Source organism: Mya arenaria, chromosome 16, assembly GCF_026914265.1.
Source record: "Mya arenaria isolate MELC-2E11 chromosome 16, ASM2691426v1".
Taxonomy (NCBI): domain Eukaryota; kingdom Metazoa; phylum Mollusca; class Bivalvia; order Myida; family Myidae; genus Mya; species Mya arenaria.
The window spans coordinates 1,914,561-1,941,508 of record NC_069137.1 but is presented as its reverse complement, the minus strand read 5'-3'; the positions used below and the strand labels follow the sequence as shown (position 1 = coordinate 1,941,508).

The 26,948-nt window shown below is 34.0% G+C and overlaps 1 protein-coding gene across 1 annotated transcript in view; it reads right to left on the bottom strand.

Moving 5' to 3' along the window:
• Nucleotides 1–5,619: 5,619 nt before the first annotated feature.
• LOC128222327 (CD109 antigen-like) overlaps nt 5,620–26,948 on the bottom strand; it is a 99,427-nt gene continuing 78,098 nt past the window's right edge. The window contains exons 30-40 of the mRNA XM_052931307.1: nt 16,021–16,101; nt 14,562–14,733; nt 13,467–13,675; nt 12,113–12,277; nt 11,256–11,318; nt 9,273–9,382; nt 7,737–7,792; nt 7,400–7,491; nt 7,090–7,195; nt 6,392–6,495; nt 5,620–5,702 (exon numbers count right to left, since the gene is read on the bottom strand). Coding sequence (XP_052787267.1) covers nt 5,685–5,702; nt 6,392–6,495; nt 7,090–7,195; nt 7,400–7,491; nt 7,737–7,792; nt 9,273–9,382; nt 11,256–11,318; nt 12,113–12,277; nt 13,467–13,675; nt 14,562–14,733; nt 16,021–16,101 — 1,176 coding nt within the window. The 3' untranslated portion in view covers nt 5,620–5,684. The remainder of the gene's footprint in view (nt 5,703–6,391; nt 6,496–7,089; nt 7,196–7,399; nt 7,492–7,736; nt 7,793–9,272; nt 9,383–11,255; nt 11,319–12,112; nt 12,278–13,466; nt 13,676–14,561; nt 14,734–16,020; nt 16,102–26,948) is intronic.

Genomic DNA, 26,948 nt, shown 5'->3' with positions numbered 1-26,948 from the left:
TAATTAATGAAAATTGACTGGAACTGAACTGTTTTCACTATAGGCGTTGAAATGAACTAAACATATTTCAAGATATAAGGTATGTCAATATCAATATAAGGTTAAACAGTCCAACCAGGTAGGGGCTGGACAATGACTAAACTAGGAATAAAACTACTTTACTTTGGGGTTTAACAGTCTTGATGTTGTAACATCGCACTTGGTGACCACAAAAGCACTTGGAGAGATGAATCTCCAAACATGGTATGAGGAGTTAAAACTGGGACCTTCCAAACCATGATTTTGTTAAAATCTAGCAAAACTTAAGTGTTGCATTTTCACAAATACTGATGAAGAGATAACTTGTTAATTGAATTGAATGAGGGGTGAAGCGCCTCCCTGTTTCTACTTAATTTGTGATATGATTACACGTGTTTGAATGATGTTAACCGTGGAGAAAAATGGAAATAATCTAAACATGATTTCTAACTGTACCTGAAGCGGCTTTCACCGCTTATGATGCTACCGCTATAAGCCAAATAAAAGGCAAAACTTATGAAAAATATGTATATCCGAAACCCGGTTATACAAACCTAATTAATTTTATAAACATCGGTCGCAACTTACAGGACAAAAAATACAGAAACAAGCTCCGTAGCCAAATACTTAAACTTAGACCCCGTTTTATGGCAAAGCTAAACGCGAAATACATAGAACACAACCAAAACATCACAAACAAGGAACATGGAACAACAGCACAGAACTCCACTAAACCTAACCGCCTTTTAAAATTCAGTCAAATACTTAGGTCAATTTGCTTGCTCTCGATGCTTACTACGTAGTGAGAAATGTACCTATGAAGTAACAGTCGACAAACGACAAACATATGGTATGTGCACATTATGGCGTGTATGGCATTATAACCCATACACCTTTTTCTAACGGGGAATTCTCTATCGAGTCCTTAAACAAGCTTGCTGCACAGCGAGACAGTAATCGCGCCGCTGTATACCGAATACCCGGTTAAATACCTACTCCATTTTTAGAATTCGGTCTCGAATGATGATGACTAAAGTCTAAAGTCAATTGCTGGACCTCAATGTTTAAAGTTCTTATTTAGTAATTTATGTTTGGCGACAAATATGACAAATCTTATACTAGTGTAAACGCCAATTTAGCCAATTACAACTACTTTGTTGCATGCGTTATCCGTCCTGTTGTTTTATACCTTTTGTATGTAACTCTTTAAGTATGTGTTGTGTATTTCTTAAGAATTTCGGAATCCTTGTCAATTGTGTCGACACTGTATTTGTCCCTGTAGTTTGCATGTTTCATTATTATTTTCATATCGTTAAGATTACTTCAGAGTGCAAGGATAAATCGCTGAGACAATTTAAGTTATATAAATATTGTGGAAAAATAAAAAAGCGAAGTAAATGGTTCTGAATATTCATAAAATTATATCAAAGGTTATCTATACCAAAAATCTAGTTAATAATAGATGCAGGAATCTTAAAATTGAATTGAATGATATTCAGAAGTACTAATGTTTTCTTTATCAGTTTTTAATTTTATTTTAATTAGCTTAACAGAAAACACTCTATTTCAGTAATGAAGGTATATCGGTTTACAAAGAAAACATTATTGCAAATTGAGTGGAACAAACCTCACATTAATACCTATTTTACTATTATAAATGATACTTTTCGAACAATTTGTCGAGAAATGCGATTAAATGGTTATAGCAATTGAAGAATAAATTACGGTGTTGATGTCATTATAAGGGTATGAACGCAGTTGGGCTGGTCAAAGTGTTTGGGTCCGAAAGATTTAACGCGTGCTTTTACCAGTCAAACTGCGTTTATAGTCTGTAGTCGATTATTTTATTCAAGAATTGTTGAAAAGTACTTCATTTCACTATAGAAAACTTGCAGTAATTATATTTCTCCACTCTGTAAATAGGACGACCCGACCGTAATCGGAAACAGTTTATCAAATTACGTCACAATAACGCGGGAAAAGTTCAACCACTTGAAATCACCTTTAAACGTAAAACTGCAACATTAATGACAAGAATGAAATTAGAATAACATAAATTAACTGTCTACTTTTTTATTTAATTTAAAGTTGTTTCGGGATCTGCTGACACAATACGACCAATAACAAGATAAACAATTTTCATTTTTCATGTATATTGTTATGTGATGATTCGCGATCCGGAAATATCCGAAGTTGATGCGTTCATCGAACAATATTCGCAATTGCCGAAAGGCAGTTATTTCAGGAATGGAAGTTGTGGTGTAATTATCTACTAATAGCATTTGTAATAGCATGTTAAATTGTAAATAATCTAACAAAATCATGGAAATACACACTATCATCAAATTCAGCGGTACTCAAACGGACACTTTTGCAGGAAAGAACGTGGATTATTATCAAATTCTAATTCTATTTCAAGGGTCGAATAAAGCAGAAACCAATCAATTTAAAAGCGCTAGGCTCGGGTCCAATATATACTGAACACAGCACGTGGAAGCACGACATACATACCATACATGAAACAAATAGCTTAATCAGTAAATAATTAAATGACCATCATGGAACTGTCAGTATATTAACGGTTCACTAGTTTTAACTTGTTTAGCTGTACACATCTCTCACGCCACCCTTCCACAATATGTATTCCTATTCTGATGCCGAGTAGCAGCCAAAGTTATTACTTGTTCTAAATGTTACGGTGATCTTTGGTATGGCAATATGGATGATTTGAAACGGGTTTTATAATATATCTCATATGTTTCCATTCCGGATATAAAAACCGACCCGAGTTCCTCTGTGTTGCAAGGTAATGAGGCTTGCCGAAATCAGGAAAAACATATGTCTTTCAATACATACTCATCTTAACTGGAGATAACGTAGTAAAATAAGAAACAAGGTAATCATGACTTTATTTAACGAATTAACGTATCAAAGAAAAAATACATTCAAAAAAGCATTCCCTCCTTGCTCGAAGTAGTTTAGCCGGTTTCGCAATGCATGAATAAAAGAGAATGTTACTTATCTCAAAATACACACTTTGTGAATATATTATGTTGTGGCAAGGAAAGGGTTGAAGAGATGTACTTTAAAACAAATATATTTCTTTAATTTTGTCTTTCAGGGAATTAACAATACCAATGCAGCAATAATACAATCAACAACAACATACTATTAAATTTGATATGTAGTAAACATGATTTTAATTTAATACATTTACCGATAACGAATACTCACGGTTTTGCTAATTTCTCATCTCTTGTCCCTTGTGCCAAGTATATTTAAGTCATTTTTCCTCTATTGAAAATAACCGTGAGATTAATCAGTATATCAGGATAAGGATCATATCACTGCAATCTGTGAGGGACTTTATTTTAAATGCGAAACAGCTGACGGTAATTTAATAAAATCGGGGTCGGTATGAAAGGTGCTTAGAACCCAACTCTCTTAAACGCTAAAATGCCTCAAAAATGCCTAAAAATTGGGTAGCTTATGTCGAAGATAACTCAGCCTCCCTGCACGTTACGAGGCTGGGACCAGCTTTGCCATTTAGGGGACGCTATACCTTACAAAATGCACTCAACGGTGTGCCTGGGATTTTATTAAGTCACCGGTTTCGAGACTTATCGTACTACATTTAACGCGCTCCCGTATGTATTGTAAGGGGGAGATAATCTCGAAGATATCTCCGGAACCGATAATGGTAGGAGGTCGGTACTGGTCTTGAAGTTTAGGTCTCTCGATTCCCTACGTTATGCCTTCGTCGGCGCATCTCTGACGTCATTGCGTCACCGTTTCCATTTGCCTACAATGCCCTCTTATAAGCTAAAATGCTGCCAAAAAATGCCTAGAAATGGGTAAGCTAATGTCGAAGATATCTCAGCATCCCTGTACGTGACGATGCTGGGATTAGTTTTGCCACTTAGAGGATGATATACCCTTCAATATATGGGACGTTATTTCGTCACCGGTTTCTAGCGCGTCAAAGTATCCCAAAATTCGCAACTTTTCGTACTTTAACGCATTCCCATATAGCGTGTAAGGGGGAGATAATCTCGAAGATATCTCCGGAACCAAAAATTGGATGATGTCGTACTGGTATTAGAATTTAGGTCCCGCGATTCCCAACGTTACGTCTTTATCGGTGCATCTCTGACGTCATTGCGTCAGCGTTTCCGTTCGCCTACGAGGCTCTCTTATACGCTAAAATGCTGCAAAAATGCCTAAAAATGGGGTAGTTAATGTCCAAGATATTTCAGCATCTCTGCACGTGACAAGGCTGGAAGGACTAGTTTGTCCATTTAGGGGACGCTATACCCTACAAGATATTCGGTCACCGGTCTGTAGCGCCTCAAAGTATCCCCAATTTTGCGACTTTTCGTACTTTAGGGGACCCTACATGATGCACTCTCCGGAGTGCCATTTTCACTTCTGTGCAATCCAAGGCAGTTTCATAATAAACTATTGTGTCAGATGTTTAATCATCTTGTCTGTTTCTGAAACCTGCTTGAACCAAATACATATTTCACTTTCAAATCAACAAAAATCAAATTACTTGCTTTTTTTTAAATTTCTCAATTTCCTCGTATTCTAAATACTTGTTTGTGGATTGTTTTCATTGCCGTAATGTATGTGTTTTATTTTACTCTATTCCTGATGAGAGAATTAAGCATTATATTTGGCGATTTAAATTGACTGTAATATTAACACCAACCTAATCTAATAAAATTAATATAACCGTTTATCATTTACCGAAAATTGCAAAATATGTAGGTTGGAGTCTCAATTATATTTCCATTTTATATTGACAGGAATAGTTAATACAACACTATTTATTTCCACAATACAATGTTTTGATGTCAGTAAAATTATCATCACGATACCACTTTTTAACCAAATTAAAACATATGTTGCCTGAATGGCCTTTTGTTGTTGTGGGGGAATTCGGGCCAAGCTCTAGAGGCTTTTACCATAGCAGGTTGAACATGAAGACATAATCATAATTATTGCGTATTATTAAACTGAAAGAAGGTACAGATTCAACAAATGACAAAGCCAAATTCACTTGACGGTATAAGCTTAGCGTTTAAGTAATTGCTGTCCATTGATTTAAAGAAAGTTATAAGAAATAAATGGTTTTACATTGTTTAAAAGTGGTAAAACATTTAGCTTGATATTCCTGCTTCGAGTTTCGATTCTACAAAATAACATCTGTTTTAAAATTGAACGAAGTCAAGACCGTTATGTCGTCACGTTTACACCAGTTTTGGTGATTTTTTTTTCTAAATTATTACTATTTAGTGTCAGCTTCGTCCCGTTTATGAATATAGTGAAAATAGAATGAGAACTGGATCATTTTCATTTTCTGGACACCAAAAGTTTAAATTGAAATAAGGGTTCTAAATCGAGACCTCAAGATAGCACACACTATTGCTTGTCATAATTTGGCGTATTGTTACTGTATACACAACTAAAACGTTTCCAACAATTGGTATTTAGAATGGGATGAAATTTAGTAAGAAAACATGTAGAAAATGTCTTCAGGACGGTACACACACACAGGATGAGTAGTATAGGGTCACAAATATTAATAACGAAACCACAAAACTTCGGGAATTTTATCTAGTTTTTTTACACTGACCAAGCTTTCAATCAAATTGAGAAGAACTTTACCGACCAACGCCAATCTGAAAATGATATAAATGTTTTAATTATTATAATGAAATTATTCCTGTTTAATTTCCATTAACAAATTGCATATTTTAAACATAAAGTGAAACCAGAATGAATAATATGTATTACTCACTGACTTGTCTTATTCTTTACTACAGAGAAGCGTAGTGCGCATGCGCAAATATAATTTTGAAAAGTAAGGCGAACGAAATAGGACGTTTAACTGTAAATATGTTTACAAAACAAACTATTTCCATTTGTATTTAAAATCGTTTAAAGGTATACTTAAGACATATTATGCTAGTCGGATGAAATGTGCGATTATATCAGTTATCACTTTGTGCGTGAATGTACATCACAACATTCTACCTTCAACCGCATGCGAAAGATACGTTATGTACGTAACAAATCGATGTGATATAGCCCACATATAAGCGGACTAACATTATGCTTCATATATGTAGTTTTGAATCTGGAAATTGCAACCAATAGATACTGAGTGAAAACGGCATTTGTTAAGTTTTGCCTCGCATAAGGATGCTTAAGGCAATGGGAAGAAACCCTTTTAATTGTTATGCTTTTCAAGTTTCGTTTTTTTATCGATTTTTGTTCATAATAACCAACATATATTTCTATAATCATACGGGCATGTAAAGACAATATAATTTCAAACAACATACTATGACTTTCAACTTGAACTTACCTGCGGGAAGGAAAGCTCATTGCACCATTCACACAAGGGACATACTTGGCAAATAGTGGTGCTTTTTAGAATCCCTGACTCGTAGGTTGTAACAGCTTGGTAAGCTAAAATTTCAATTGTCACGGTTACCACAGCTACATTTGATATTAAACTGTAGTTCGTGAACATAAGAAATACTTCTAAGTTAGCGTATGGTTCAAATACATATCGATTACAGTTTGTCATGTTACATTATTTTAAATGAAATTCAATTACTATTCTTGTTTTTTTTTATTTTACATAAAATAAACGTTGGCATATCGTTAACACTGATCGCAGTAGTATGGCCTAAACTCTGCAGTTTATGTTAAGCACAACATATGCATGTAAAAATGTTTTGTCTGGTCGGTATTGTTTTTAAATTATAATTCCATTATCAGCCTTTTCAAAAGTAATTCATAGACGAAAAAGGAATTTGTGTGTGTACATTCCGCTACTGGCTGCGAGGAATGGAATCAAAGCGTAACACCAAAGAAGACGGAGGGGCTAGCTCGAGTTAATCCACAGAGCATGTCATATTGTTCGGTTCCAATGTGTTATCTCAGAGAGTGGCCCAGAGCCTCGGCTACGATTATATACGATAAGAATCAGCGCCGTAGTATAAAGCTGTTCATGTTTAGAGAATCACGTATATTATTATCTCAATGATGTCAACTTACATGGCTCATAGTAGTCATATACCATCACATGACATGCTTGGCTTTTCACAACAGGGTCCGAACGATCCATTTTGACATCCACACACACTTGCGAATTTCCCGCTAGCTAAAATATTATAAATATATATGTTCATAGTAAAGAACGCAATTTGAAACACATATGGACAAAAGCAATAATTATTTAGGAACGTTATGACTTTACATGTGTAAAACATTCTCATTTGAATACAAGAAACAATGGTCATTGGTTTTAGTATTCATTGACGTTCAACATCCTTTTATTTTTAAATATAAAAAAGCATGTACATACACTATCAAAGTAAAGAACATGAAACCGGCCGTTCCTTTCCTGTCGTTTGATAATGGTTTGGGCGTTGAGTTTGTCGACATCCGTCATGAAACCTAAAATAAAGATAAACTAGTATATTTGGCATTCATTCAAACGGTTCTGGTACATACAAAATGACAGTCACTACCCTATTTTGTTGTGCTGAATAAAACATATGAAACATTTAGTATTGCTTCCCCTGACCGACATGATACAAATATTAAGATGGCATTGAAACTATGCTTTGTTGTTCGCACAAATTACAAGTGAATAACAAGTTCCGTTGTTTTCTTCGACTGATAGCATAAATATATCATACCAGTTGGCCTTTCCACTTCCATAAGGAGCATTCCGCTAGGTGTCTGGCCTGTCCAACTGTATGTGTAAATGTGTATTTGATTGAATGTAAAAACAACACACACAAAAAAGGTAACGCGATACGTATGTGCTCAAATATTAAGCTGAACGTACTTAAGATAGCTAATATACAAGCACGTTCATTGTTTTGTATATGTGACCACTTTCTATTCTGGTATAACGTTAAAGGGTGTACACACTCTAAACTATAAAAACAAATATAGCAAAAGGAATATCGACCTTTTTAAGCCTCAGTAGATTGACGAAATTGGTCAAATCACGTTTGCATTTAATAAAGAACAATATTTACATTATGCGGTAATTCATGCATAATCTGTTCTGACTTTTTTTTCCTTTAGATATTGGTATTCGGCAAGCAATACATTTCCAAAAGATGCCTGAATTATGTTTAGTCATACGCATTACTGCCAATGGCATGATCAAACAAAAATATCATTTGCACATCGAGTACATAAATACTAAGACTTTGTTGGGTTTTTTTCATTTGTTATCAAACAGTATGAATGCCAACGTTTATATATAACATGGTTATCAATAAAAGGTATGCAAAGGTTGATTGGCACATAATTTAGAAGCAAAGCTAGCTAGTTAAGTGTGACCCGTTGTGATTTGACCGTTTTAAGATTTAGACGTTGTATATATTATTTTATTATAGGGAAGCGATTCCCCTCTCACGCGCGATTGTGAAGGAAACATCACAACGCCAACGAAGGTCGAAGGACAACATCTCAGACAAACTAATTGTATAAATTTAATAAGTAATATATACTTGGACAATTATGTGTTACAGGTTTGTGTAGCAGTTATTGTTCCGCGGTGTTATGAAATTTTCATTATTCGTACTCTTTCTGTTTTCGAACTATTTCTTTCTGTAAATCTTTTCGGGCTGACATTTACCATTTTATTATCGGCATATTTTTGTTACTTTGCATTTTGTTACCACAACTGTCTGCAGTTAGTGGAATTCAAAGCTGTGTAGAGAGGTTTCGGGTTACATTTACCCATGAAAGTATAATGAGATTATTTGGGACAATTTTGATTCGAAACCATTGGTTATTGTATGTTTCTAGAATAAATTTGTGTAGGAATATATTAATGTTTTAAATATTTATTGACTGTTTAAATACAAATGAGACACGAGCTGGAACGAACCATTTTCATTTAGTGTGGCTATAACATAGTGTGATTGATGTTTATATTAAACAGTTGTATATTGTATTGTAAATGTTTAGCAATGTGATTAGCCCGCCTCAGTGTTTATATTTTTATGACCTGTTACCCGGTCCAGTTGTGCTTGGTGAAACAGATGTTACATCGCAGAAATAGAACACATGCATTGTTAATGCGTTGTATAAACTTTACCCCACCGACTGAACAAGCAGGGTTACTTAAGATACTGTCGAAATGCGATTCAGCATGGTTCAATGTATCATGCCAAGATAAAAAGTAGTTTTATTTATAATTGATTAAGGAGTACCGCATGCAGTTGTGCACAGTGAGAGAGTTAAGGGATTCCTTTATAATGGCTGCAGTTATACTGATGCGCGGGTCTTGAAGATCGCTTTGGATATAGTAGGAGGTCGTAACCTGAAATGCATTGTATCATGCCGTTAAAACTATGAAACAAATTTCAAACACAGAATTTGCATTATATAAGTTACAATATTAAATAACATGTACGAGGACCATCCAAACATATGTGGACGTTCTATACCTAATTAGGATTGTGACGTCTCCTCATCCTATTAGATGGTAATATAGACTATACTTATATATAAGCCTTTAAATCTAAGAAATAAAATACAATAATTAATATGCTTCATATAGTATATGCTTTATACACATTACACAAATAAATAACACTGAGCAAGGGCCATCAAGAAAATGAAAACTATCTATCACATATAAGGATTGAGACATCTCTTGTGGTGGTTCTTTAAACTATTTGGTGACACTATAAACTACATTATACTTCTATAGAAACAGTGGTACAATGAGACGATAAGATGTACCTATTCTGTAGTTGTTCATTTAAATGTTGACTTCTATTGTGTTTTGATGATTGTTTTATCAACAAAATGCTATGACGGCGCAGGATTGAGACATCTCTTGTGATGGCTCTTTAAACTTTTTGGTGACAATATAAACTACATTATACTTTTATAGAAACAGTGGTACAATGAGACGATAAGATGTACCTATTCTGTAGTTGTTCATTTAAATGTTGACTTCTATTGTGTTTTGATGAGTGTTTTAGCAACAAAATGCTATGATGGCGCACACTGTTTTAAAATAGGGAATTGTATGTAGTAATATAATACATGCTTATACTTTGTTATTCGATGCGCGGACTATTAGTAAAATGTAAGAGTCACAAACAACTGTGATTGTTTATTTTCGGAGAATCAAGCTTTTATTTCGAAATGAATGAGATACTTATATATGCAAAAAATATAACTCGCATATTGGTTTAATGTTAACATTTGCTGCTGTCCTGAATTATACATCAGCAAAACCTGAAGGGCAAATGTACAACCAAGACAAAAAACGATGAAAATTCAACGTGCAGTGCTTAAAAAGCAAACATGATGAAACCCGAAGAATGACCTTTACTATTGGTATATTTTTGCCCAGATTATATTTCGACATCTGTCATTGTGCAATACATATCCTAATTAATACTACATGATATAACACCGAATTTGTGTTCGAGCAGTTGATTTTATTTGTAATGCGTTAAGTACGAACTCAAATATTTAAGCATTTAGCTTCAAGAAAACGTTCGAAAATCGAGATTTCAACAAATAAACAGTGTGTTGTTCATTTCCAAAACCTAATTCAAAAGTATGCTACCATTTGAAAGATCTTTTGAGGCAATATTTTATAAAACAAAAATGATGTTTTTAATTTTGATCAAGGAAAAGTACCAAATAAATTTTAAAACTAAGTCTTAAATTGTGCAATCCTTTGATTGCGGTGAAAATTGCTTTTTTCTCTGTTGTTACTTTAATAGTATAACTCTAAAATGCAAAGCATTTAAGAAAAAAAGTTCATTAGATGTATTTTTAACACGATCATCATGTGAGCTGAACGCTTATCAAAGTTTAAACGTTGTGGCATCACGTTTCTATAAGTAAAGCTTGTTGTGAACTGATGTCGTCACATTACGTTATAACTCGAACATTACTTATTTTTTAATTGTGTCAATGACCTTTAAAACATCGATGCTACCAACCTCGGGCTATAAACTGTTATGCTACAGAGTATATCGAATTATAATTATTATCCAAAAATCAACAATCAAATATTGCTGTTTGAACTTCTGAAGACATCTTTTACTTCTTTGACTCTAAGTTACAGAGAACATACCGAGGTATCACAAGACTATCCATTCTAGACGGACGTTGTCACAAACAAATATACACGTAGGATTTAACCCTTTATAAAGACAACAACATACGTCAATCACCGCAACTCCTTCACCAGTTGTGTAGATGTTTATGCTCGGCACGTTGGACGGCACCTGTAAATGAATACACAAACAAAGTTTAGTTATATCATTTTATGATTGACAACATCATTAAGCAACACGAGACTATGGCTTACATTCAATACTTATGTAATTACTTAGTCAAATTTTAGAATATACATAGTTTTAAAACTACCGTTTATCGGAGTAATCAATTTTTATATGTACAAACGGCATATCTCGTTCTTTGATGTGGTAATAGAACAAATGAAACACACGACACGACACGATACGTTTATTCTGTTACAATCTTTATAAGGCTTAGAGCATATACACATGAATACCAATAGTACGCCAACATAAGGTCTAGATTATCTAAACAAAAATAATGCAGCAGAATCTCGTGACTAGAATTCGATAGCAATATTGAATACGTTAGAACAGGTATATCATAAGCATTTCCATTATTCTACCAGAATATTTTTAAGCGCAAATGGATATAGATATATAAAATCATGTTCGGACTAATTTAATGGCTTACAGCAGAAATAAAGTTTAGAAATAGTACGTCTGGGTGCGCTCCGTTTTTGACAGACAAACGTAAAGTGTTTCTCAGTCTCTATATACTTGACGTTCATACATGTTACCAGTTGTAATTTTACCGTTCCAGATTTGGACGTATTTATTTATTTATTGTAGTAATGAGTGTTCTCTTCTACGCAAAAATTGAAAGAGTAAAACATAACGAAAACAATGGAACGTCAAATTTCAAACGAATAGAGCAGGTCACAGAAACATACTGATTTAAGTATGCCTTATATAATTATTAACTGACATTAAAACCTTACCTCGAAACTATAAGTGGTATCGTAGGTTGCCGGGGTTATCTGATATTCATGCACGAAATTATTTCCAGTCGTGTTCAGATGCAGTCCGTAGTTGGAAAATGAAGCCGGGTCCATTGGAAAGCGGGCTGCAAACTCGGACAAAGCTTGAAGCGACACAACAGTGTCCTATCAAAAACAAATACATACATACATGTCGACATGAATATAGAGCAGGTGTAAAATAGAACTGAAAATGAAAACGATTCAGGTTATATTTAAAGTAAAATAAAAGGCATATAGACAAAATATGTTGGTAATCTGGCAGTTATTTGAACGATATCTTACTTGACATATTCGATGAACAAGCCACCAGACTGTAGTAATAAAAGGCATTTTATTTCATCGATTAACTCGTTACAATGATCAGTACAAGCAAACAATCGGTCGATACAAATACATGAGTAAGTTAGTTTTTTGCATTGTTGACATGTCCAATTTGTATAAAGATTTGGTGTACGCACTGCTCGGTGCACAATAATTGCCGTACTCTATCAGGTGCGTGTGATTCGAGTCTGTGATACAGCCAAGTGTATTACTGTTTTTCTTCGGCTTGGTTAGAGTTAGCCAAATAGTTATTAGTTGGCCAATATTTATTCGATAATTACTTTTGAAAAGAGTTTTTGTACGTTTTAAATCATTGCTTCCAGTTGTTTTCAACGTCAAATATATAAAAAATTTAAGGTTGATCATGGAATGATCTATTACAAACAAGACACATGGTGCATATTATACCGACAATATCATTGTTTGTTTTCAAATTGCTGTACACAACTGATACATTTTATTTTGTTTTATTGTGAAAACATGCATATGACAATGACCTTGATTGAAAGTATTTATAATTTATTCAAAATTTATAAAATAACCCCTAGGTCGGGTTTTAATCTGAACGGTTTCAATGTTCGAGCATATTGTTTTATCGCTACACCATAGTGACATGTCTGTAGTGTTAATATATTGGTAATGCTATGGAAAACTGTGGAGAAGAGTGATGTTCATGGTAGTGTTTTTGTTTAATTATCTATGGTGGGGTGGGGTCGAACTTTCATCCTTGTATCATTCGATATTAGCACATGGATTGTCTTGTATGCCTGATGCGTGTTTGTAGTTTCAATGACATCATATTCTACGAATGATGTACAAGGTTATATATATAGGATCATGCGATTTCCATTGCTTAGGTTCTAAATGTGTACACATCTTGAGAGATTTCTCATGATATTGACACCTGCTTGTTTAACTGATAACATTATTCCGAAAATGTTACATTATTTCAATAGATTATGAAAGCAATTCAACGTTTGCTCTGAATTACCTGAGTCGATGCAAAACCGCCTGACGGGTTCCTTTGTGACACAAGCCAGTTGACAACTTTACGTCCCTCATTCCGTTTCCCGAGTTCACTATATGTCAGAAGAGCGTAAGATGTTGCCTCAATATCAAGTGATGGAGCCCGTGATGGCGCCGCTTTCGAGTCTGCCCGTTTGTTTACCATCCGAGAATGTTGCCAATACGTTTTATCACCTAAGTGGTATTGATAAATATACATGTGTATTTATAAATATGTTTATGTATATATATATATTGTTACTTTGTAGTAAAGTTTACGGCTAATAACAAATGAATTTGTGAAAAGGATATGTGTATCATCATTTAAAAGGTTCACTCTTACTCGCAAATGGAAATTTCCACAACTAATACAATTGGATACCGTGTTTAATTTGAAAGAAAGGTACTGATAACACGATACTTATACCGTATGAGACGATAGTTGATCAATGTAAATATTTTAGGTCCCAACTGTCATTGAATATGTGTTCGTATTCAGCTATTGAATACACGGTTACAATATTGTTATCAGTAATAAATATTTTCCATTAATGTTTTAGAACGTAGTTAAATATCTATCATTCAAAATTTATGTTTGTTATACATGTGTATGCATTGATTTTAAATACAAGTGTCACTTGAATTGAGATTGCGTACAATCTTAAAGTCAATTTTCAAGTGAATTTGATACTTGTGCATTATAAGGTGGGCAGAAACAGTTTGATAGATATCAATTCGACTAACATTTTGCGGAAAATACTACATCCTTTCGGGGAGGAAAGACGAATGCAATCATATAAAATCATATATGTCATTGTGAGATCTAAAAAGGAACATAATCACCTTGATTTGTAGCTCAAGCGTGAAATTTATACAAGACGGACTTATGCTACTGCCAGATGTCAAGTCAACATGTATTTTTGTATTATATGAATGGGTAGTAACAATTTTTGTGTGGAATATAAACATTTATTCGACAGAGTGTTGCGTAAAAACCTACACCGTAAGGGAAACTACAGTGAAAGAAAGCATGAAAAACTTACTTGCTTTCGACATATATAAAAGAAAAGCAAATATTCACCTTGGTTTAAAGCTCCAGTTTGTAATTTGTTCAAGCAAGACGGACTTATGCTACTGCCAGATTTCGCCAAGGCGTAACATAACACCGCAACAGTGTACATGTCGTGTGGGTCGTTGATCTGGGCCTCCAAATAATGCATTGCCTTCGTGATTGCATTATTCAAACGGGAATCCTGCATTTATATAACAGACATTGTATTCATATGATATTATTACACACCTCATATACATACAGATTGATAATAATTATTTCACATTTACTATTTGTGTGATTTGGAAATTCATCTATTTTCGATAACAATACTCCTAATTTGATTTTTGTAAAGCCTTTACCCGATGCTGCCGTACGTGAACATTTCACAAGGGGTAAGACAAAAGAATACATACTTAATGCATGTCCTTTAAAATTTCCAGATTTAAGAAACAAGACATAAAATGACTCAAGTCAGTATTGCACTTGCGCTAGAATCATTGTCGTATTCATTGTGTTCTTGTCCATCTATATATAATAGTGAATATAAACACTACAAACGTTCAGTTAGTAGAGTCTTTAACACATTACATCGGTGTCCGATGCGCAAATACGTTCAAAATGTTTGTTATATATAGTATGTATGCACTGTGCTGATTGTGGAGTTTTATGTTGTTCTTTCATGTTTGTAATCTTATGGTTTTTGTCTTTGGCGTTTACCCTATGCCATTAAACCGTGTGTTTGTTAAAACTTTTTGCTACTGAGCTTGTTTCTGTAGCTTTTCGCATACATATTACAACAATTTACTTCAGTGGTGCAAATCCTAATTTAATTTACTCGTTCATGTTTTTAAACCAAAAATAAGTTTTTTCCTATAATGCATCTGAAAACGCTTATTTTATCATTATGTTATTTATGATATCAAATTGCAGACAAAAAACATGTATAGCATAAAAAGTAGTTTGGAATTAGTGGGGTTCGAACACAGGCAGGTGATGTCAAAAAGTATAGAAAACAGCCGGCTAGACGTTAATAAAACTGCCGTTTTCAAAGACGATATTTCATCGTTCATAATTTATCGAGGTTCCACCTTTTTGAATTTTTTGTTTGAACACTCTTTATGATTTGCCACACTTTATTTCTTATAATGATTCTGTATATTCCTCAAATAACTGAATAGTCTTTAGCAAAGCCGACCTGCTTCCATCCTAAGTGGAAACATTCCAAGAAATATGTTATATACAGTGTTAGTTTTAATCATGTTCCGGGTCAGATGATATAACATATTTGCAACTTCTTGTTCATGTTTATTTGTAATTGTAATAATTATTTACTTCTGTGATACATAGCTACGTTTTTTTTTATTTTCAAATAACAAAAATATATTTCTTTTGGATTTATTCGTGTATTAACATTTTTTTCTTAATATCGTTACGTAAAACCAAGTCTGTCGCAAGTGTTTAATTGTATTGGAGCTATTTTACTTACTGCTACTAATTTGAATCCTCTGGTTTCGAGCATCGCGATCAAAATAAACGCTGTGTGAGAAACACCGGTCTTGGTTCCTGACTGAAAAGGTATGTTTCGTAGATTTAATGATATCATGTTCAAGTATAATTCACTTTCATCGAATAAGTATTAAGCTTAGTTCCGATATTATTTATATTTAATACACATAAACACACATCTTATGGCAAATGCTTCATGGATACGGAATATCTGATTATTTCGTGTGTACGGTTATATTATTACGGCATTTCATCATTTAAATGTCAAAACATACTTGGTCAACCCATATCATTGACTTCCCAGGTTCTCTGAAGGAGCCGTCTTGATCCTGTTGCCCAAGAAGCCATACCATAGATCTTGACAATACCTGGTCATCTACATTGACTATTGAGCGTGCTTGACCAAAACACTTAAGGACGAAAGCAGTTAACCTGAATCAGAAACGACATATTATTTACCCAGGTTTAAAAGTGTACATCATCAGATACATTATTGAACGTTTTTAAATCGTACATGCAAGGATGCGTTTGTACTTTACCAACTGTCCAATGACTTAATTGTTTATAAAATCATTTGAAATATTAATCATAATTACGTCTTAGTTTGGAAGTAGCTAATTAATACAAGGATTATTTTTGTGATTTCGACTACTGGCTTTGCCCTGTATTTTGCTTTGTAAAAACGTTAGAATAAAATGAATAAACATACCATGCACTACCAGATAGATCGCCTTCCCCAAAAGCACTGAATGAGCCATCCTGATGCATATTTCTAAGTTCGTTCTGATAACCTTTAAATCAGTTGAAAACATGTAATATCGGACGTGACATGCTTAACGTAGTGTAACATTTATATCTGAGGGTTATATTTAGATATGTCATCAATAGTGTTCTTTAATGGAAATACATAACTTCAGGCATTACATTTACTCAAATAAAATTACATCAAAGAGTATCGATATATCTTCCCTAATACAGTTTAATATTGAATATGAAATGTGTCTTATAATCTTACTCTTATTCTGATTTATTTTCATTGTCTTAATTTTGCGAACATGATACGCTAACAGTGATGCTAATGAAATTAGGTATAATACCGAATTTCACTTGCTGCACAGCCTTATCCTCTATCTCTTTAGTAAGCTTTCCAAACGTTTTCAGATATTTAGCAATGTAAACGTCAGGTGCAAAGTCGACCATATTTTGTTCCCCACAACCGTGCGGCATTTTCAGCAAACCCTGTAGACCATCAATGCTTGGCTTCATGAAGTTCCCTAATCAGATAATATTTGGAAAATAGACAGGTCACATCATGTAGCTTGAAGCAAATGTCACTAAAAATAAAAGTATTGAAAGTGAAAGGAAATGGTCACAAACAGCCTTACTTTTTCACCAACTTAAATCATTAGTTATGACATGCAAACAAAATGAAATATCACAAACAAACGAACATTGTGTACTTTGTTGTTATAGTAAAGGTCGTTCCAATAGAAAAAAAATAGAAAAAGAAAAACTGTTAACATTGTTAACTGGTACAATACATTGCCATGAAATCATGTAATCTATGAACTTGTCACTGTTCCTTAGATATCCCAGCCACACATATTCCAGTTCACTGAACCAGTTAATAATTTTTCACTTAAATGTTTTAATAACTGAAATCAGAGATGGGGTGTCTTTTTTGAAACATTTCAAGGTATGATATATGACGGTGTTATTCATCGTTTCCTGCAAACAAAACCCGTTCATAAGAAGATATGGGGCGCCATAATGCAGCTACGAGTGTTACGGAAAGGATACGTATGAAAAAACATGTACAAAGCACATTTACAAAAAAACAGTGTTTTGTTTAATAAATGCATATATGAATCTCTGAATGCACACACGGAATGAGATTGGCTTACCGGTCATCTTAACTGTAACAGTTTTACTACCCGGGGCCATATGCTGTGGGTCTTGTAGGGACACGGCCAGCAGTTGGCTGGATAGATGCGTCAAATTAACGAGTTCCTGAACATTTTCCCTTTTTAAGATTCCGTATGGCTGTAAAACATGGCGTAGACATGCACATTATCAGCACACTAACAATATACTATAAATATGTATCCCTTCTCCGAGTAGTTCAGTTTGCAAAACAAAAGCATTAAATGATGATAAGAAATAATACTTTATTATTTATATTTGTTATATTTATGTAACAATTTACAGACAAATAGTAATGCTGATTATGGTTGTACTTTATGAATAATCTGAACTTGAAAAATCTAGTTAATATTAAATCCATTTGAAAGGTATTCATTCGGAGATCATTCTCATACTTTCCAATGAACGTTTGTGTATAACAATCTATAATAACAAACACATAGATAACGTTATTGTTCGTTATAATGTACGACCCTTTGGGTATGCATACCTATGAGATGGCCAGCACCATCCGTAGAAAAACTAGAATTTGATTGTTGTATAAAGTTGTCTAACAACATGTTTAACGTTTTGTTTTAACATTATTCGAATTCGCTATATTTTTCATATGAACGAAAAGCGGATTTGGTTTGATACCTACCACGACATTCACTTGTTTTTGTATTTTATCAACTGCAGCAGCTCTGAGGAGATCCCCTGCTCTAGCCTCCGCAGTTATTGTTACCCTCCCAGTTGTAGTTGGAGTAAAGTGTACAAAAGTAGATTTACCTTCTCCCGAATTTAACTGGAATGTACAGCGTATATGGTGTTTTGTATAATAGTTTTATTCAAATGTATGTAAACGTTCCGGTTCTAATTGAGGTGAACACATTCTTAACACGAAGTACGTACAAAACAAAACATGAACACATATGCAAAAATCACCTATAACATAACATGTCTGAAGTGCAACTGGAAAATGATCTAAGACATGATTATGATAATAGATTCGAGCAATCTAATATTGTCGGTCATTTATGTTTACATCATCCCATTAACCTGGCATGCATATTTGCATTCAACCAGTTCCTGTTACCGCCTCAAAATTGATTGCCAACGCTCTATAAAGGGAGTGTGTATGTCTAAAGGAGATTTTCTAGGTAAGTACTTAGTCAATTTTATTATCAAGTTCTATATTTGTTAAACTTTGTATGTTATATGTGACACAGGTGATTAATGTGTTGCACTCTTTTAAAAATGATTTATGGAAAATGATTGTTTGGACTTCACGGCTATGCTTTAAATTTTGTTAGGAAATGTTTTTATTGATATGTTAATATTTTTTGTAAATAAGTAGGCTTAAAATATATATTTCCATGTAGTACAACTGTTTGTTTGATAATGTTTGTAGACGCTGTTTGTAGTCTAGCTTTACATATCAGTCCTTCTTACCTGTAATTGTAACGAAAGAAGAATTAAACTATCAATTGTGTTTCCTATTGAGTCCACCATTGTAATAGTTGCAGCCGGTATAGGATGATTCATGTCGTCCGAATGTTGAATTTGGACAGATACCTGTGCAATACATTGGTTATTGGCAAGTGGACTTCAAGGCACATTTATATACAAGTAGCTGTCGCGATTGTCAAGCGTGAAATAAATTCACTGTCTCGATAAACTGTATCAAAAATAACAGTTTGATCGGTCAGTCATATGGTCAACGTTTCATATATTGAAAGCGAGTATTGTACAACGCTATAATCCGAACAAACTTATGAAGCCTTATAAAGTATCAAAAGACAGATTAAGTTAGAAAGGTTATACAATGTATCTGTTTTTTATTCTTCTGACTGTAAACCAACAAAAAAGCGATTTCGAGGCAACAATTACACAATCAAAATATAAGTGACTTTGCGAAGTGTAACAAATGTTTCCTTCGAAACAAAAAATATTATTACCGACGTTACTTGAAGAATCTACATTTTATATTGTACTGATGTGTGAAACAAGAACAACAAGATTGTAATAACAATTGGAAGGAATGCTATAATAAATGGTGTACCTGTTGCGTGCTCGGAAGATAATTGAAAACAGTAACTTGTAGAAGGAACTCTTCCCCTTGTACGATTGTTTCTGGGAGGTCCATCGTAATAAAGAACTCGTTTTGTACAGTGACCTGTATTACAATATTGGCCAGGAGAGTTGTCATTGATATTGGTTTAACAGTATTTATTTCAATGTACAAAATAATACTAATCAACATGTAAATGTTGGTATAAACCAATTATGTACAATGCTTGTGGAATGTATGCCCTCACACAAATATACAACTGTGTAGTTTCAAGGCCAATTACAAGATAAACAACAAATTTTGGGTTTAAAAAATATATATATTCATTAAATAGTATTCTATGTAATTATCTTCCTGTTGCTACGACACATGTTTGCCAAAAAACTATACTGTTTTTACAACAAACATATTCTTGTAATGTTCAAGACATTCAGATATCAATTAAGGATGCTAGTGTGCTACATACGTTATACAGTTTGTACCTTAGTAATATTTTCTGCAATTCCGAAGCCGCTCTGGTCATTTGTCGCAAATACTGATGTAATCCATGACGTCATCGAGTCGGGTACCTCACGCGTCAAATGAATTTCTCCACTTGCCCTGTTGTTAGAATATAGCTTTGAAAAAAAGAAGTAATTTTGATTTTCAGAAAATTAACACTTTGAATAATAATTAACCCATTTAACAATATCCTGACCATTGTGAGTGGTTTATGTGTTGATCTGTAGACTCTTGCATAATTTAAATATTTTTCTATACATCAATCTATCTCCTCCCTATTTATTTCATCATTTTCCCATCTATCTATCCCTAATCCATCTCCCCCGTTCCTTTCCGTATTTATTATTTCCCCATCCCCTACGTTTTCTTACATCGAACATATAGCGGGTGATTTCATTAAAAAAGTGATCGAATATCTATGAGAGACCGATTCGATGGTTAACTTCCCGATGATACTGTGTTCTCGCCTAGAAACATTAAATAATCTTTAAATCATATTGCATTTATTTGGGAATAAAAAGAAATAGAAACATAGTACAGTACGTTCGCAAAATAAAAGTCAAGCTATTTAAACGAAGGTACTCACCCGACTGTGTGTTTTTCCCATATCCATGTTTCTGGAAACTTACTCCGTAGGATAGTTCCCAAAGTTTTATCTTAATGAAATAAAACATAACGCGCTTTTGGACTACGAAAGTTAAGCACCTATAATGGTTGTGTTTATATAAAAGAAACGCCTATGCAGTAACGTCTTTCACGGTCAAGAAGGGAAGTAACTCCATTTAAGCTAGCTGTATACTCTTGAAAAAATATTTGCCAGCTCTACCCAGATCTATCAAATTATCATATTACATTCTGGAAGGGTGACCCTTTAAAAGCACAAACTATATACATAATAAGGTTGTGTTTAAATCAGATTCATGTAGCAAGATAAGACCGTTACAGTCGTGATACAGCCGAACATAAATCTTCGGTGGCGGGTACATGCAATGTAATTTTAGTGTTCACTATCCATTTATACACGTAAACCACATCCTTTAACTATCATGTATGCTTCATTCACTCCAAAGCAGGGTAAAAGCCTACTTTATAACAAGTTGGCGGTCCTGGAACCCGCCTTCTATCTGGCTCAAGTGCGACTTTAATGGACGCTGTCGGTGGAGGTTACATACCACTATGTATCATGACAGCCGTCACAACACATTATCATATGGGTAGAGCTTTTACTTTGACCTAACGTGTATTACTTAAACACTAGACAGAGCCTATTTAAAATCAAACCTACCTTTGCTTCCGATAGAAGCTATAAATAAATCAAAGCACAATTAAAAATGATATAGAGGATAATTATTAGCACTGTAAACATATTTGTATTTGTTTCCTCCATGCATGTTAACATTCAAATTTTATAATTAGTGTATAGTCTTGCAGGGGTAGATAGGGGTAAATACAAAATGTTGACGGATAGTGCTTCTTCACAATTTATAAGTTTACGTTATCTATTAAAATAGTTTTTTTGTATGACCTTCTTTACAAGTGCGCCATGTTTAATGTAATGTTTCTTCAAAATATATTGTACAATTATACTCACGGCGCTGTGCTGTATAACAAATAAAAGAAACATATTATATTATGGCATATCAGTTCAACCAATCTGGCCGGTAATAAAGCTGCAATCACTAATTTTCTAGAAATGTGTTTTCTCTTTCAATCTGATATACAGAACCGATTTCACTTTACAATTAAATCGACCTGACCATCGATGAAAAACATTTTTGTCTTGTTTATAACGTAATGATTTCGAAGTGTCGGATAAATCGGAGCATGTTCCATCCATTCAACCGACTTTTGCAAACGTACGTGTTGTAATACTTCGCAGGGTCATACGAATATCAATAATCAATATAATGAGCAAGATTTGCTCTTTTCTTACACTAGAACTTCGGAATTTAACATTTCTTCTAAGGTCAAACTCTCAAAACCATTGTGTAAACCTTTTTCGCAAATCATATGGCAAAATTATTTGAAAAGACTCTGTAGGTTACACTCACAACAAATGATACATGAAATTGTTAACTATAACCCCATAATGTATGCCCCACCGATACATTCAACAATCTAAGTCTAAGAATGAAACTGAAATGTCATCGGTATTTATGTAAGGCACTTATTCATTAGACTTTGAACGACATTTCAAAGATTGTATCTCTACCACGAAACACACGTTTTCAAACAATAAAATAGGAAAATTGATTTAACCCTATCAAATAGGCATGATATTAAACCATAAGTTCATGCGTTTTTTCTAAAGAATAAATATATCGTAAATACCTTAATCAAAACCACATACAATAACAAAATATGTGTAGCTGTTTGCAAATATCAAAGCGATTACCTAGAAATTTTCAAATTAAGGCATAATGTTATCGTATGCCTATATGTTAAAAGAAGATAAAATAAAAGCTCGTCCTTGAAATAGATGCGCGCAAGAGATACTGAAAAACATAGTTGCTACAGGAATTTATTTTAAAATTAATAGATCCTGTCTTATTATGCTATAATAATCTGTGATTGTTGATATATGATTGTATTTCAAATCCCTTGAAACAATTAAATGGCGTTATATGCATTTGCAATGGTTTTAAATATGTCTTATGCAGAATGAAGGCAATGGATGTATTGAAAACTTAAGCCGATTTGTCAAACATGAAATTATGAACTCTGTTAACAGGAATATTTTCTTAAAATGGACGAGAGAAGCAAACGTAAAACAATGAATAGAATTAATAAAAAATGTGCCATAATATCTGATCCATTTTCTAATGAAGACTTAAGAAGTTTTATGTAAGGTACGCTGTGACATTGTTTCTCGTTTGTTGTGTGTTGTATTGTGCCAGTTAAAGTCTCGCGTTTGTATGCATTTTAGTGTGACAGTGAGGGCCTTTCGTTTGCTGCTTCTTATAAAGTGACAGTTAATGTCTCTAGTTTGTAAATATTTTAGTGTGATAGAGAATGTCTTTCATTTGGTGTTGGTAACATTGTGACAGTTAATGCCTCTTGTTTGTATGTATCTTAGTGTGATAGTGAGTGTCTTTCGTTTGGTGTTTGTTGTATTGTGACAATGTTTGTTTTTTGTTTGGTAAAAATATATTGTGACAGTATAATTATTAGTAGTTTTGTTTTAATTTTCTTGAAATGTGGTTTCTTTTTTAAACCTTTATATGCAGATCATAATTTACCCAACAATAAGTTCGACGTGGTCAGCGATGAAAAGGAATGTTCCTGATTATAACATTAATATAAGTATAAATATACTACAGGCCGTTTTGGAGGCTATCCCAAAAAAGAGAAACTGATATTTTATTCTGTATTAAGTATTGGTGCCTGATTTTCCAAAGCTATTTTTATTATTGTCGTTAATTGCAATTTTTTGTGTATAGCATATGACACACCAAACCTCGGAAAGCGTATTTCAAGCCGATTCTGACATACCTGAATGGGTAATAAGACACGCTGATATAAACATTAGGAAATTGTCTCCGTTTATAGTTCTCCATTTTCACTCGTTTCCAACCAAACGAGGCTCGAGTTATGTTAAAATGTACATTGGATCAAATAGTGGTTCGTTTTCATTGCAAGTCAACACAAAATGTAAAGAAAAAAAAAACAAGAGTGAAGTAGTTGGCATATGTCAACAAATGAAACGATTATAAAAAAAAAGAAAAGTATATACTGTAATTATTTCTCTGCAATTATAACCACTCACAACCTGCAGCTACAATTGCACTTTAACATATGAACGTCTTGGCTAAAGAACTTTTCATTTACATTGTTTTCTACTTTAAATACCAGACAAAACAAAAATTTGATATATTTTCAGTTTTGTGTCAGTATGTTTTTCTAACAAAGTATTCAAATTAAGCACTTAAGTAGGTAAAATTGTTTACTTACGAGCAGATGAATCTACAACAAAACAAACCAAATGTAATGATAGTTTGCAACAATGAGTTATATGTCGTTTAAAGTGGCATCATTTGTTCTGAGATATGCATAACAAATGAAATACACATCATTATCTGATACTTGCATGATGCGTAGCTAACTTTACAGACACTTTTTCAAAATTACAACATAAATCAAACATAATAACATAAAACTTTCTGTTTAAAATAATCTTGATCAGACTTATGTTTTTCGATGGCAATAAAATACATAATAATGGAAAATGGTATTTTATTGGTATAAATATTTAAACGAGAGTATGAGCCAAGTTGCCCACACATGCTGTCCATAAATGTCATCCAGATGATATAATAACTAAATAAGTTTTTTTTTTCAGTAAATGACTTCACTCATCTACCCGTATCCAAGTTTGACGCCGAACGATTTTTTTTTGTAAATTTTGCAGGCAAAATCAGATATTTTTTGCTAAGTTTCTGATCATTAATTGTGATTGTTTCTCTTTAAGATGCACTCTTACTCCCAAATAAGGTTCAGGACAATGTAAACAATTGTTTTAATGTACATCCAGAAACGATTAAATAATGTCGAAAACAAAGGATCGTATGAAGGATATCAGGATAAGGATATAATTTTAAAGAAAATTGCAGAAAATACGGTATTTCTACCATATAAGATGATAGTCGATCACAGTAAATCTTTTAGCACTCACCAATCATATAATAATATTGCGATTTCAGGAATTAAATGTATCGATACAATCCTTTTAACAGATTTTGCAAACATTTGCGCTGTAATTACGTCGCAGGGCAAACGGAAAAAGTTTAAGCTTATAGACATTAAATGTAATAAAATACCTACTGTATTATTTTGTAAAACTTTATATGTATACTTACAACCCGAAAGTAAAGCTGAAAAACATGATATAACCAATATAATCATAAGAAGCATATGACAAAATTGTTTCGAATGACTCTATGTAAGTTTATAAATATAATTGATCATTACAAATACATCATTTCAAAGAAAACCCACGTTGTATTGTGAAAGTGGTTGTCTATGGTTTGGTGTGTGATGTTTTGTAACTGCGGTTGTCTCTCGTTTGGTGTGTGATGTATTGTGACTGCGGTTGTCTCTCGTTTGGTGTGTGATGTATTGTAACTGCGGTTGACTCTCGTTTGGTGTGTGATGTATTGTAACTGCGGTTGTCTCTCGTTTGGTGTGTGATGTATTGTAACTGTGGTTGTCTCTCGTTTGGTGTGAGATGTATTGTAACTGTGGTTGTCTCTCGATTGGTGTGAGATGTATTGTAGCTGCGGTTGTCTCTCGATTGGTGTGAGATGTATTGTAACTGCGGATTTCTCTCGTTTGGTGTGTGATGTTTCGTAACTGCGGTTGTCTCTCGTTTGGTGTGTGATGTATTGTAACTGCGGTTGTATCTCGTTTGGTGTGTGGTGTATTGTAACTGCGGTTGTCTATTGTTGGGTGGGAGATGTATTGTAACTGCGGTTGTATCTCGTTTGGTGTGTGATGTATTGTAACTTCGGTTGTATCTCGTTTGGTGTGTGATGTATTGTAACTGCGGTTGTATCTCGTTTGGTGTGTGATGTATTGTGACTGCGGTTGTCTCTCGTTTGGTGTGTGATGTATTGTAACTGCGGTTGTCTATTGTTTGGTGTGTGATGTATTGTAACTGCGGTTGTCTCTCGTTTGGTGTGTGATGTATTGTAACTGCGGTTGTCTCTCGTTTGGTGTGTGATGTATTGTAACTGCGGTTGTCTCTCGTTTGGTGTGTGATGTATTGTAACTGCGGTTGTCTCTCGTTTGGTGTGAGATGTATTGTAACTGCGGTTGTCTCTCGTTTGGTGTGAGATGTATTGTAACTGCGGTTGTCTCTCGTTTGGTGTGTGATGTATTGTAACTGCGGTTGTCTCTCGTTTGGTGTGTGATGTATTGTAACTGCGGTTGTCTCTCGTTTGGTGTGAGATGTATTGTGACTGCGGTTGTCTCTAGTTTTATGTGTGATGTATTGTAACTGCGGCTGTCTCTCGTTTGGTGTGAGATGCAATGTGACTGCGGTTGTCTCTCAATTGGTGTGTGATGTATTGTAACAGCGGTTGTCTTTCGTTTGCTGTGTTAAATATTGTGACTGCGGTTGTCTCTCGTTTGGTGTGAGATGTAATGTGACTGCGGTTGTCTCTCGTTTGGTGTGTAATATATTGTAACTGCGGTTGTCTCTCGTTTGGCGTGTGATATATTGTAACTGCGGTTATCTCTCGTTTGGTGTGTGATGTATTGTGACTGCGGTTGTCTATTGTTTGGTGTGAGATGTATTGTAACTGCGGTTGTCTCTCGTTTAGTGTGTGATGTATTGTAGCTTCGGTTGTTTCTCGTTTGGTGTGTGATGTATTGTAACTGCGGTTGTCTCTTGTTTGGTGTGTGATGTATTGTAACTGCGGTTGTCTCTTGTTTGG